The sequence below is a fragment of the Geospiza fortis genome, unplaced genomic scaffold (assembly GCF_000277835.1).
Source record: "Geospiza fortis unplaced genomic scaffold, GeoFor_1.0 scaffold11, whole genome shotgun sequence".
Lineage (NCBI taxonomy): Eukaryota > Metazoa > Chordata > Aves > Passeriformes > Thraupidae > Geospiza > Geospiza fortis.
The window spans coordinates 3212450-3225897 of NW_005054304.1; the positions used below are offsets into that span (position 1 = coordinate 3212450).

The 13448-nt window shown below is 46.3% G+C and overlaps 1 protein-coding gene across 1 annotated transcript in view; it reads right to left on the minus strand.

Annotated features, from left to right (window-relative positions):
* Positions 1-4716: 4716 nt before the first annotated feature.
* REELD1 (reeler domain containing 1) overlaps positions 4717-13448 on the minus strand; it is an 8807-nt gene continuing 75 nt past the window's right edge. The window contains exons 2-7 of the mRNA XM_014311968.2: positions 12220-12440; positions 11205-11427; positions 9456-9607; positions 8413-8695; positions 7695-7752; positions 4717-5708 (exon numbers count right to left, since the gene is read on the minus strand). Of these exons, the coding sequence (XP_014167443.2) occupies positions 5097-5708; positions 7695-7752; positions 8413-8695; positions 9456-9607; positions 11205-11427; positions 12220-12439 (1548 nt within the window). The 5' untranslated portion in view covers position 12440 and the 3' untranslated portion in view covers positions 4717-5096. The remainder of the gene's footprint in view (positions 5709-7694; positions 7753-8412; positions 8696-9455; positions 9608-11204; positions 11428-12219; positions 12441-13448) is intronic.

A 13448-nucleotide genomic window follows, 5' to 3' on the forward strand; every position in this document is an offset into this window, starting at 1 on the left:
GGAGCGCGGGGCGGCCCCGGGGAATGCCCGGGGATGGATCCCGCGGGCCCGCACGGATCCGCCCGGGAATGCGGGGAATGCGCGATTCCTGCCCCGAGCCGCACGGGCAGACACCGCTGCAGGCAGCCGCCGCCTCTGACCCGTCGCGTCGGGGCTGCCTTAGACACTGGCAATTACTGGTGACACCTCACTTCGACTGGGTTAAATATTTTCCCACTCCGGGCCGTGTGTTTGTACGGGAAGGATCAGCGAGTCACGTCTGCTGCCGTTCCCTCTGCTCCAGCTGCCCGATGTCCTTGGTACCTGGCCGTCAGTTCTTAATGTACATCAACATGCGCTGATATACAGCCAGGCTGATCTTTGACTCACCTTTGGAACAGCAACACATTTTCTCAACAACAAATTATACTTTGACATTAGAAGGTGGCAATCTGTAATGGATATTGCAATCTGAAGATTGAAAGAGACTATCTGTGATCTTTGTCCTCAGCTGAGCAGGCTGGAGTCTCTCTTCCCTCCTACACATTATTTGATTGTGGGACATAACCTTGGGATGTACTAATAATCATTAGTCAGAGCTGATGTATCCGTTATGGGCCTGCCCTGCTCGGGGAGGGAGACATTCTCTAGAACAGTAGTAAATCAGCAAAACATGCACTTAAATATACAGTAAAATGTGGTTTGAGACACGGTCCTTCATACATCATGTAGCAAAATGTTTTATTGAGAGAGTCACACACACACTAATGAGGAAAGAGGGCTGCCAAGACAAGACCTGTGGAGGGGAAGCAGTTCCGTGGCAGGAAGGGGCTGGGAGAGATCTCTGAGCAGCTCCTGGTCCAAGGGAAGTTGTGACTCCCCAAGTCCTTCTCTGCTCTCTCCTTGCCTTGGACAAGCTGGCAGGAGAGAGAAGGGAAGGCAAAGGAAGGAAGGGAGGCCTGTGGAGCTGTCCAGACACAGTGAGCCTTAGGGGCCTGGCAGGGGCAGTGAAAGGGTCCAGATTGCCAGGAGGAGGGAGAGGTCTGTTCTGCTGCTCACCGGCTTTGCAGGTCAAACTGCTACTTTGTCATTTGGTTTTGCTGCTAAGCAGCTGTCTTTTTGGAGCTGAATGTTGCAGAAATTGTTACAGCTTCTCCGTTATTTTTAAAGGCATTTGTCATTATTATTTAAATCTGACTGAATAAATAACACAGGTATCTGCTGAATGTTTTACTCTCTGGGTTCCTGACCTTGCTGCGTTGCCTTCCTTAGTTTTGTGGTCCTGACTATTTGCAGAAATTGTGCCAAAAGGGCTGGCCAAGATCTCTGAAAGGCCTGGGGCTGCATCCCACACTGATCTGGGAGAGTCTGAGCTGGCACATCCCTGCTGACTGTGATTGCTGGGCCCACAGGGCCCTGGGGCTTCTCCTGTGAGTCTTGTCACCCTTTTTGGAGCTGGCCAAATCGGTGCATGTCTGGCTTTGTTTGCTTACTAGTGACAACTCAACCAATGCTGAAATGTCTGTGATGTCCAAGCTTTGGATCAGCTGTCTTGCTTAGTGCAACCTCTCCACATTACATTTTGTTATTTCTATTTTTTTTTTCTTGAGTAAGAATAGCTCAAGCATTGCAATAGCCATTTTGACTGCCAAAACTATGTTTGATGCCTGTTTGGCTGGTGGGGAGACAGGCTCAGGATAGGTGTGCATTAGCTGCTTTCAGTACTTCTGACCCAAACCCATGTCACTTCACTGAGGGATGCCAGCCTGGCACGGCCCACAGGTGACTGCAGGCTGAGCTGCTGAGGAACTGAAATCCCAGTTCCAGCAGAACGTCTGGGACCAGCCCAGTCGTGCACCTAGAGAGGGAAATAAAGCAAGCCTTTCACTTGTCTCTTCAGTAAATATTTGAATGGTTTGTGCCTTTGTTTTCCTAATTTTGACATTTTTTTCTCAGAAATCTGTTACAAGCGTGAGCACAGACTAATTTCCATATAAGGCAAATCAGTAAGAATGGGGATGTTTGAATGGTGTGCCTTTTAATAAATTAACCAGTGCTTGTGTTTTTAACAGCATTAAGAAGAGATAAGACCTCCATTCCACCTGTCATGGCAACTACAACAAACAGATCATTCAGAAGTCAAGAAAAAGACACAGGCACTTTAGGTCTCAGCCAAGAGAGCTGCAAAGTAGCAAAACTCATTACTAATTCAGAGGAGCTGTATCCCTCAGAGCTCACCATTACTGGTCTTACTACTAATAATACTGGAGCACATCAATTTAGCAGAAGGCAGATTTTGGCAGAAGGCAGAATGGTGTTGAAGTGCCACTCTCCCAATCAAACACCTCCATGAGGCCTTCCCTTGCTCTAGTCAGCCTAGAAAGAAGCAGTGCTGGGTTGTGGGGAAAGAGCTGAGGAGAGGAAGGTTCTGGTTTTATAGTCAGAGCAGTCTGGTAACATTAATCCTAGAGAAACAGTGAAAGAGGCCACAGGTATTTGTAATTTATTCATAAACAGCTATGCCATCATAAGAAACTTTTCAAAATAATATGTGATAGTTCTTTAAATATTTAAGAATTTGTTGACCTATTTTCTCAGTTAATTAGGATTTTTTTTGGCTGCATTAACAATGACTTGAATGCAGTCTGGTTTAGTCACTACACAGTTTAGCTGCACTGGGTTACAGAAACATGATTTCTTTCTAAGGCACATGACACAGGAGAGGAATGCCATTTGTCTTGGTTTGGAAAGACAGGAGTCTGCTAAGGAAGGCAGGAGCCTCTCCTGAAACGGAGAATGTAAACCCTCCCCACCCTTCCGAATTGCTACAATTTTAAATTAAGGGGCTCTCAGGCAAAGATATGGGAGCAGGCAATAACAGTTCTTTAATAGGGAAGAAATAAAAAGAATAAAATAAACAATACAGTCTACTGGAACAACACTGACAGAGTCAGAACCCACCCTGACACTCTGTTGGTCAGGGTGCTAGTGGCAGTCTGATTGAAAAATGTGGCTGCAGTCTTCTGAAGTATCAGGTGTGGTTCTGTTGGAGCAAGGGGGTTCTGTAGAGAAGGATGTAGTCTTCTTCTGAAGATCCAGGAGGAAAAGGTAGCTGCTGTTCCTCTGGGGAATCTCGTGGAGGAAAAAAAACTGAAACTGCAATTTCAGAATCTTGGAGTATATGGGGTAGCAGTGCTTGGCTCCTCCCTCTGGGCGGAGCATCTCACAATGGGATGTTATAGTTCTTATCAGTCATGCACCGATATTCAATAGGCTGTTATCAGCGGAGGTCCCCTCCCGAGGAAGGTGTGAATGTGGTCATTCAAAGAGAGAGATAAGGCAAACTGCTCACTTGACAAGGTAATCAGCCATACAGATGGTAATGGAAAACATCTTGCATGCAATCTTCAACACATTGTAAGTGTCTAGATGTGTGCTTAAAAACCTGGAGACTTACTAGTAGGTAGGGCATAAACTCAATTAGTGAATATAAAACCATTCACCTGGCATGCTTCTGAGTCCTAAACCAAACTTTGTCTTTTCAATTACAGCACTACCCCTGTTTTCTCTGCAGCAAAGTGCTATGGTGCAGTTGCCCTTCTCTTCAAAGTACCCTGGTTAAGAGCATCAAGCTCATCTCTGCAAGCTGCATTTGTGAGTACACTTCTTTTCTTACTCATTTCTTTTGCCCAGGCCTAGAGGTGAAGGTGATAAAACCTTGTCCATGTGTGCAGCACAAATCACAGTGCAGCAGTATGGTCAGAAACCAGCTCTTTCTGAATGCTAATGGAAGGCACTGTTAGCAAAAGCTGCACTCTGTGCATCATGCTGGAGCTGGAGCAGAACTCATGTCCCACCTGTCTCCTCTGAAATCAGTGGTGAGGCAAGGGAGGATGTGAGAGCAGGGCTTTGACAGACTATGCAGCATGGAGATGGGAAATAGTTGGAGATAGCCACAGGGCCCTCCTGACAGAGGGGATGTTGTCACCAGGAAGGCTGGGTGAACCCTCAGAGTCCTGTCAGTATCTGCTTGGTTCAGGGGGATTGCCATGGGCTGTGAATTAGGCTGCAGCACCAAAATGTAAGTTTGTCCCCCACTACATGGCTTGGGAATGATCAGCTCTGAGCTGATCCACTCTAGAAAAGGATACCAGAGGGGTCAATTCCTGCTCTCTGAAAGGTTCTAAAATGTACATCTCAAGAGGGTCAATATCAGGTCAATTTCTGGCTCTTTTAAAGCTGCAGTAAAATAAAACTTTACCCTTGCTGTTTTCACCTCTCCTTCTTGGGAAGTGTCCAGAATCATGCTGTTTTCCAAGAGTTGCTTTAGAGGTCTTCTGTGGAAAACCACAGGGTCAGAGAGAAGTTTGCACAAACTCAGAACACAAGGATGCTGTTAACTTCCCATGCAGCCTTTGCAGGACATCTCCAAAGTGACCTGGGAAGGGTACTTCTCAGTCTGTGTTTCTGCACAGTGTCACTGAGCTGACTCAAAGTAAAAGACTAAATAAATGTTGGCTGTCAGGCTTCAACAAGCTTCTTCATCAGGTGCAAATGGACAGGAAAGATTTTCTTCCATTTGCACCTGATGAGGAGGCATGTTTCTCCCCCAAAAGCTGATGTCTGCCATCCTGTGTTTCACTCCATGGATCAATTCAGCATTCTTGGGATCAATGTCCTCCACTAATGAGTTATTGCTTTTTATTTTCAAATTGCAACTTGAAATCTTGTGGCAAATATTTGTCATCCGAGGGATACCAAGTTCACAGAGTCAAACCTGTAAGCTCTTAAATGAGAATGGTTGGGTTTGTAGTTCCTAGAAAGAAATACAACACTAGAAACTTTTTTTCTGAGATTAAACAGCAGTCAATACCACAGTGCAGAGAAAGAATTTCTATTTTTGGCTACACCCTTAAGGCAACAGAAGAAGTGTGTGTCACTGCCACAGTGACAGCTAATGAGCAGATATACAATATTAATTGCAGTAAGTGTAACACACTGAGCAATCTATCAGCTTCAATTTTCCCAGCAGCTGTAGTTTAGATACTTTTGCCTAACACCCCTGTCTGAACTGGCTGCTTTGGGTTTGTTTGCCTGCATGGCAGCACACAGAGGGACTAAATCATCACGGTCCTCCTGGTGCTGCTCGAGGGGCTGACCCAGTTGCACTGGGCTGGCACCAGCACGAGGCTGTTGTCCCGGGTCCTTCGGAAGCGCATCACCGCCCCGTGTTCCGTGATGGTGATGACGTCGGGGTCGGGCTCGCTGAAGGACACCTCGGCCCGCTTGTGGCACTGCTGGGCACACACACAGCGCACGGCAGCTGCCAGCGCCAGGCCCAGCGCGGCCGTGCAGAGCAGGAGGATGCCAAGCTGGGCTGCAAGGAGTCGGCTTCCTCTGCCAGGGCCTTCCCCTATCCCGGGAACAGCAGATTCAGGAGCTGGTCTGGTCACCCATGGCAGGGTATTCCCAGCTGCCTCCTGCTCATCCTTGTTCTCCTCAGCCCTGGTGCCTGCCCCATCTGGTTGTGGTGCCAACTCTCTTCCTGCCATTTGCCTTGAGGCTGAGGACAAATTGCCAGCAGTGGACAAATTGCCAACAGTGCTGGCATCACCAGGCCAGGCTGTGGTTGCAGCAAGGCTGCCCTGGTGAGTGCGTACGTGCAGGGCAGAGGGAGACGCTGTCACATGTAGGGAGGCTTTCAAGATGGTCCCACTCTCAGTGCTGCCCTTTGAAAGCAAAAACATGCCAAAACGTGCAGTGAGGGAAGAGAAAAGGGGGCTGATTAAGTTCTCACTACCTACCTCATGGAACACTTCAACTCTGTTTCTGATGCCCTTGTGTCCCTCCGGCTTTAGATTAACTCTTCTCTATTCCCTGTTTACTCAGTAGCTTTTAGAAAATGAAGCAGATGCAACCCTCCATACCAGAGTTACCATGGGAGGAACAAGGCACCCAAGTTGGTCCCAGGGGCAAAGGCAGTGTGGGTTGGAGGGGCAAAGGGGAAGAGGAAGGTCACTGCTTTGTCTAACTAAATATCTGCAGTTCCTGTGGTGGTGGTGGTATTTTTCACAGGCATCATTATCACAAAAGAATATCACTTAATAAACAATTCCCACCTTGAGTGGCACCAGTGAAAGAGCAGGTGTGATTTTCCCAGCCAAGCTGCCTGTGTAGGCTCACATGGACCCAATGGGATTCAGTAGTCCCCTTCTGAGGCTATGAAGTGGATGGACATGGCATACTTGGGATGGCCTTTGCCATCAGCAGTTTTGGGGCATTCACATACAACCTATAAACTCTCCCTAAAGCCTGTCTTGCTTTCTCAGTTTACACAGCCAGTCTTATGCCCCTCTGTGTTGCTTAAACACCCATTTTAGTGGGAATGTTTGTTCCTGCCTGAGCCTGGGCACTGTCTGGTTCCATGCACCTTATTTTAACTGTCACAAAATGCCAGCTGCTCCATGCCAGTTCTGCAGCTCAGGCTTTGCTGCAGGTATCATCCAAGACTAACTGGGAAACAAGCATGCAATTTAGGAGGCCCCCAATGAATTTTTCCATTCCCACTATGCACCTGAGCCCCCATCCAAAACCTGCAAAATGTACTGGAGTTTTTAATTTGGCTCCACTGAGATTTGGATCTGGCCCTCAATAGCTGGCACCTCTCCAGCCTGTCCAGCCCAGCAGGCTTTTTCACACATCCATTAATTACACCAGAGAAACTCTCACCCTCTACCATCATTAGTGATTTCTAAAGCTTCCTGACAAGACAGTGTGACAGGGGCACAAAGCTGAGGTAGGAGCCCTGGCAAGCTGTGAAGCAAAGTAGAGGTGGGTCAGAGCATCTCTTGTGGAAGGGATGGTTTCTGAAGGTGCTAGTAAAATACAGTAGTAAATAGAAAACTTCCAGTGGCTGGACTGCAAACTATAATGTAGCAGGCTGGCTAAGTTAGGACTGCATGTGTAGGGATCACTTGCCCTTAAAATGCAAACACCATACTGTAAGGATTTGCAGCAGGACTTGGACTTTGGGATAGAAAATGGAACAGCCTCTTAAGTCCTTGCCCTGTCTCAACTCATTTCTCCTCTCTTTTCATCCTCCTCCCAATTCTTGCCTAATTTATCAGTGTTTTTGTTTCATTATGCTCTTCTGATCTTGCTTTGTGCAATAACTCGTCCTTCCCTTTGGTTTCCATCTACTGCCAGTTCTCCACTTCTCTCCATGGCTATGCCAGGTGCTCATGGTACATATCTCTCCTTGTTCTCTGTCCTCTGCTCCTTCCTAAATATTTCTGGCTCGTTCTGTGCTGTACGTCCCCTCTCTCTTTTATTTTCTGTGAGATTATTTCTCTTTCTCTTTTAGCATTTTGGAAACCAGGTCTATTCTTTCTTCTCCTTGTATTTTTCTTCTCTCCATCACCTGCATAGTTGACTTACCCTGTTAATTCTGTGTCCTGTATGTCTAAGCACACACATTTCCAGCAACCTGTAGTCACATCTACATAAGGGAAAGCAATTGTTTTTACAGTGGGCCTCTTAAAAACCCAGCCAGAGGGCTCAAAAGGAAAAAAAAAGCAACCCAAACTAGAAAGAGACATAAACCTCAATTTCCAGTTAAGGAAAAAAAATCTAAAACTTTCAACAGTCTCAGTGTAGTTTTAGCCACTTATGACACCTACATGGGCTGCTAGGGTGTCCCCAGCCCTGGTGCTTACCTTCCCGTTGCCTGTACACATCAAACACAAGTGTAGGGTGGCAGCACTGGCAATGCTTCTGAAATATGGACAGAGGAAATGCAGGGTTAGCAAGTGACACCTGTGGCTCACACCACCAAGAAGTGCTGCTCCTTAGAGCAGTTTTGGATGCATGCAGTTAATGTGGATCATACAACCTGCATTTTGAATTATGCCTGATCATTGATTCCTATCCCCATCATTTTCACCCACAATATGAAATGTTGCATGAAAGCCCATGCAGCCCAAACCTTCTAAAATTTCTGAGCAGACATCCTCCAGCCCAAATTTCATAATTGCTTTGCTTCCTTTTTTTTTCCTTTCCCTGCAGATGGAGGAATAGATCTGCTAAGTTCACTGTTTCACTGAATAGTTGCATGCACTTTCAGAAAAATGTTACAGCAGTCGATAGGTTTTATCACATCCGTCCACCGCCTGACCTACCCCCCACTGTGCTGGGAAACACAGCGTTGGGTTCTTGAGAGTTTGGGATTTTCTCCCTGTTACTGTCTGTCATGTGCAATATCCAAAGGATTATTTCTCAAAATCCCAGCAAACAAACACCCTCTCACCTCCCCCAGACACCTTCCTACATGCAGACACCTTCCTACATTTCCCTTGTTCATCTGCAGGGAAGCTATTACTATTTTCCTTCCCCGCAAGGACTGGAGAAACAGCTTTTCCCACCACCTGTATTTACCCATTGAAGGTGCTGTAGCTGGAGGCATTGTCCTGGGAGAGGGAACCTTGCAAGGCATCCACCATTCCAACATCTTGGGTGGGAAGGGACGGCTCCAGCCCCCGGCCTCCGGACCGGATACTCCTGCCGGGCACAGCCCGCAAAGTCCGGGCCGGCTTTGGCTCAGCAGCAGGATGAGTCTCCAACCCCACACCAAAACCTGGCTCTGGTGCTGGTGCTGCCACCATGCCAGTGGGACTGGCAGGCAGCAGGGAGCCAGTGGCAGCTGCAGGAGAGATGGGACCTTGGCCAGCAGGGAGACAAAACAAAAATCAGGGAGAGAGAGGCAGAAGTCTATTGTCTTCGGTTTGTTTATTTCAAATCCCACTCCATGCCAAGGTTTGCCAGGAAGGTTTGTAACAGTGACTCTTTTATTTTCATGTCACTTGTTTTGAAGAGGGAACTCACATGGAAATTAAAGCAGCAAAGTTTGCTGCCTATGTACTGGTCAAGTAAAACAATAATTAGTGGGCCAATTTTTTTTTACAGTCAAGTAAAAAAATAATTAAAACTCAGCCTTGGTGCCATGCCAAAAATGCTGAGAAATACATCTGATTTAGGTATAAGTAAATTCTTGGAGCATCTTACTGACCAGAGGCTGCATAAATATATTCCTGGAGGGCAATAATCACATTTAGAGACAAATATGTTCCTCTGTTTAGGCAACATTGCTAATTGCACTTCCTTCTCTTCAAGAACTGAGATTTTTGGTAAAGTATTTTAAGATTTGCTTTGAAATCATAAGATGTAGCAACCCTATTTAACTTTCTGGTGCCCTCCTTTGAACTGGCTCCTCAAATACTGACCCACACCTCAAATACTGACCCCCACCTTCACTTCAAGGAGCTCACCATGGCCATCACTGATCTCCTTGACAGACACAGGAGTTAAATGGATCCCTCCAGCTTGTTTGGGCCACTTGTGTTGGACACTTGGCCAGACTAAGCTGTAAAACTATTCTGCAGGGGGTGTTGGTAAGAAACAAGAAGGTTTGCTCACCATACCTGTGGGGTGAGGGTCAGCTGGTCCCTGCAGGGGTGTGGGGGCTACAGCGTTGGGCTTCTTGTCAGCAAGAGTGTTGTTTTGCCCTCCCTGAGCCACAACAGCAGATTCAATCTTTGCCCAGTAAACAAAGTATGACTGGACTATGGAGATGCTGTTAAAACATAATCAGGCAAGAATTTACTGGCTCTATAGCATTAATAAAACATCTGACTGTTTAGCTAATCACAAAGACTGCTTTAATCTGAGGAGAGAACCAATGCAAATGTATTTTAAAGGATTAGCCTGTCGTATATTTTCTATTACAAATAAAAGGTACCAGGTCCCATAAGAAAGATTTGGGGTGAAGAATCACCACTCAATAAATAATTAAGTTCAGCCAAAAAATGTGTGGGAACTTAAAAAAAATTTAAAAGCTGTATTACATTCATCATGTTGATAGAAGTACATTTGTAAAACTTGGACTAGCACTGCTTACAATCTTCTGTAGGCAAGGAAACAACAGCGGTATTTATTAATTAAAACAAGCCAATGTAACTTGTACAAACAGTAGAATAGGTAAGGGGTAGAAAAAGTCTCTCTTCTCAGCCCTCTGATATTTGAGCCTGCCTAATCCTCTGCTTTTTGTCAGGTGCCAAAACTGTGTTGGCCAACCTTTAACTGCACCCCAAGAGCCTTATTTAAGCTGGAGATTTTGGGAGAATTTCAGCTCAGATTGCTCAGCTGCTTCTGAGAATTATCTAAGGGGAAACCAACCTGGGTTTTCCTGCACCAGATGACACTTAGAAGGCATTTTCAAGCCTAAAAAGGCTTTTCCTGATGCTGTGACAGGATAAAAAGGAAGAGTCTATCACATATCAGCTCAGAGTGTAAAAGGCCAGACTTGAAAGAAATATCAGAGTGGGTGTCTAGGACTAGGTCTTGTTGGGATTTGTTTGGGTTTATTTGGGGTTTTTTTTTGTGAATTTAATAGTATTTCTTTAAACTGTAATAGTATTTTCTGATATAAAGCAATGGCTAAAATTTGGATATTCCAAGCAGCAATATTTCTGTTTCAATGAATTTTTCTTGAATCACGATGAGATGCTCAAGCCACAACACAGGGCACTTAGGTTTTGGGAAGCAGCCAAGGATCGGGCCAAGCAGTTTCTAAGTGACTTTGTAAAGTTGAAATATAACAATTTAATATCTTTTGAAATGAAAAGCCGCTGTGTTTCCTGTAAGGCAGTCACTTAGAAGATGTTTCATTCTAAATCAGAACCAAGCTCCTTGGACAGTTTGGGACTTTGGTGCAAAACAGAGATGTCAAGTTTTGACACAGTGCTTGCTCTCTTTCTATTGTGAGTAATTCTGTTTACATTTAACTTTTTTTAAAACTACCTTTTTTTTGGTCTTTTTTTTTTTGAAGTGATATACAAGATTATCCTGTAGCCAGGAAGTCCTATGGGCTGTATTATTTACAAAGACAGGCAACATGGTCACAGTTCTCTCTTTATGCCTTAGCATTTCTGTTTCCTAAAATGCTTAAGCTGTCATTTTCCAGGGTATCTATTCTGAGAAAACAGTGACCATGTAAATAAAAGGCAGCACTATGCAGCAGATATTAATGGTGAATTATGTACCAGCTGGGATACTGTAGCAGCATTTGGTAAGTATTTAGCTATATTTGGTTCAGGATACATAAACCACTGTGCTGGACAGCCTGTAACTGAGAAGACACAAATTCTGATTAGGAACCAGGATGTCCTTACAAAAACTTGATGTCTCCAATGGGTTGGTCTGGTGCTTTCCATACGAAGGACAGGTTTCTCTTCAGTGACTTGTCTGAGTGTGTGACAGTGTCACCATCTTCAAAACAAGTCAGCAGCTTGGAACCAGGAGGCAGGAAGATGAACGTGCCAGCAATTTCGTTGCTGGACACTTTGCGAGCTTGCAGCATAAAGCCCATGTAATCCCGGGTGCTTCTTACTGTCACTTTTGGAAGACAAAACACAGGACACAAAGGGATTTGTCTTGCTTTTATGGAATGAATTGCCTGCAATGGAGTTCCCAGAACAAACTTGGGCAACACTGCTGAAAACACCTTACTGTCTTTGTCCTCACAGTCTGTCTTGGACATGCTAGATACAGAAGGCCAGACTTTTACCTTTGGTTTTGCAATGTGTAATTGCACACAGGATTTGCCTGAGACTTCCCCCCCATCCCTCCTTGATGATAAGCTGTTAACCCCATTGGACCAGGCAGCATGCAGCCATTTTTATGGAAGGAGGTTTGGACACCGCTCTGTATGTGAGCAAAACTCATGTTCTGCTCTCAAAGGGGTTTTGTTTTGTGCAGGGATGAACGGGCAAGTGGCCAAGCTGGGGAATGGTGCCTCAGCTCCGTCTGCATCTGCCTGAGGAGCAGCAATGCCAGAGATAGGGAATGCTGCCAACCATGCCCAAGAGTCAGGTGAGTCACCCAGACCCCTTCGAGTGCTGCAGAGGGGCTGGGAAGGTGACTTCACGCACTGGAGGTGCCTCTCATGGGCCATTGCATGTAATGAGGTCTGTCTGGTGTGGTTGGGACACAGTTGAGATAAATGAATCCCACCCAAAGCACCCGTGCTGCAAACAGAATTCCTCTGTAAATATGTCCTCGTGACAAGAGAGGTGTCGCTCACTCAGAGCAGTTATCCCTCTGCCCAGACCTCGCAGAGATTAATTCCATCACTGAGATAAGTTACCATGCATTTTTCAGATGCAGGAATGAGAAGCTGTTCCTTACCTGGCACCTTGTCTCCCGGGAAGAAGAAGGACATGTTGGTGTGGACAGTGACGTAGTTGCTGTTGGAGCTGTGCAGCTGCACCCTCAGGTGCCTGGGCATCATGTCGCTGCAGGCGGAAAGGCTGGCGCCCTGCGAGAAGGCGGCCACGCAGGAGACCAAGCACAGGGTCGTGCAGGCCCAGCCAACAATGGCAGTGTAGGCTCTCCCACCATCCTCCATCCTACAGCAGGAAACAACCTGGAGTTCACTTCAAAGCAGTGGCTTCCCAAATGGTGCCATTGATTTATCTGATCTCCAGAGCCGCCCTCCCCGCTGTCTTTAAACAAAAGGGAAGAAGTGATCTCTGTGGCACCTGGAGCCACTTTGGGAATCCATAGCATTTACATTCTGAAGTGAACTGTTCAGGCTGGGAGAAGGAAGAGCCCCCCACAAGAGGATGGATTTCTTGCGAAGCTGCCCATGGAGGGTGTGGCCAGAAAAGATTTGCTCCAAAAAGTCTTGTGGGTTTTAGGAGGAGGAGCAGGCTCTGTACAGCCACACTCAGCACCCTCCACCACTCCCAGCCCAAATGTACAGCCTGATCAATAGGGTCCAATCTGCCCTTTGGACCTGCAGAACTGCTGCAGGCCCCGTCACATATGGGGCTGGTGCCCAGGGCAGAGCCTGTCCCTGCCTGCCATCACAGAGGTTCATCCCTGCAGTGACAGCACAAAACACATTTCCAGACTGAACAGAGTATTGTGCCATTCTGCTTTTTCAAAATGCACTTTTCAAAGTGAAGATGAAGGATAAGTGTGCGGCATTTATTGTAATGGGTATCACAAAGCAGGTACTTCTGATTTTAATGTAGCACTTTCTACCATCTTCTTTTCAACATGCCTACCTTAGATGTCATTACACTTAGTCAATGAGTAAATGTAAACAAATCAGAGGCAACAGAGGCTGAGGAGGTCTAGCTTATACCTCCCTCTCAAGCACCGCTGAAACTTGCCAGCCAACTAACAAAGCACCACTGCAAGCGGAACAATTCATGCCCAGCCTAAAGCAGCAAGCAGATGGAGGCAGTTTAACCTTCCACAGGCAAGCATCCTGCCCCTCCAACCAGTTGTGTGCCAGAAGATGCTCGTGAGAATCACAGGATGTCTCCTCTTCATGGAGCCAGCCTCCCTTCTGGGCACCGCTAAACAGTCCTTGCTGGATAAGATTTCTCGCAGGAGCTCACGGAAGT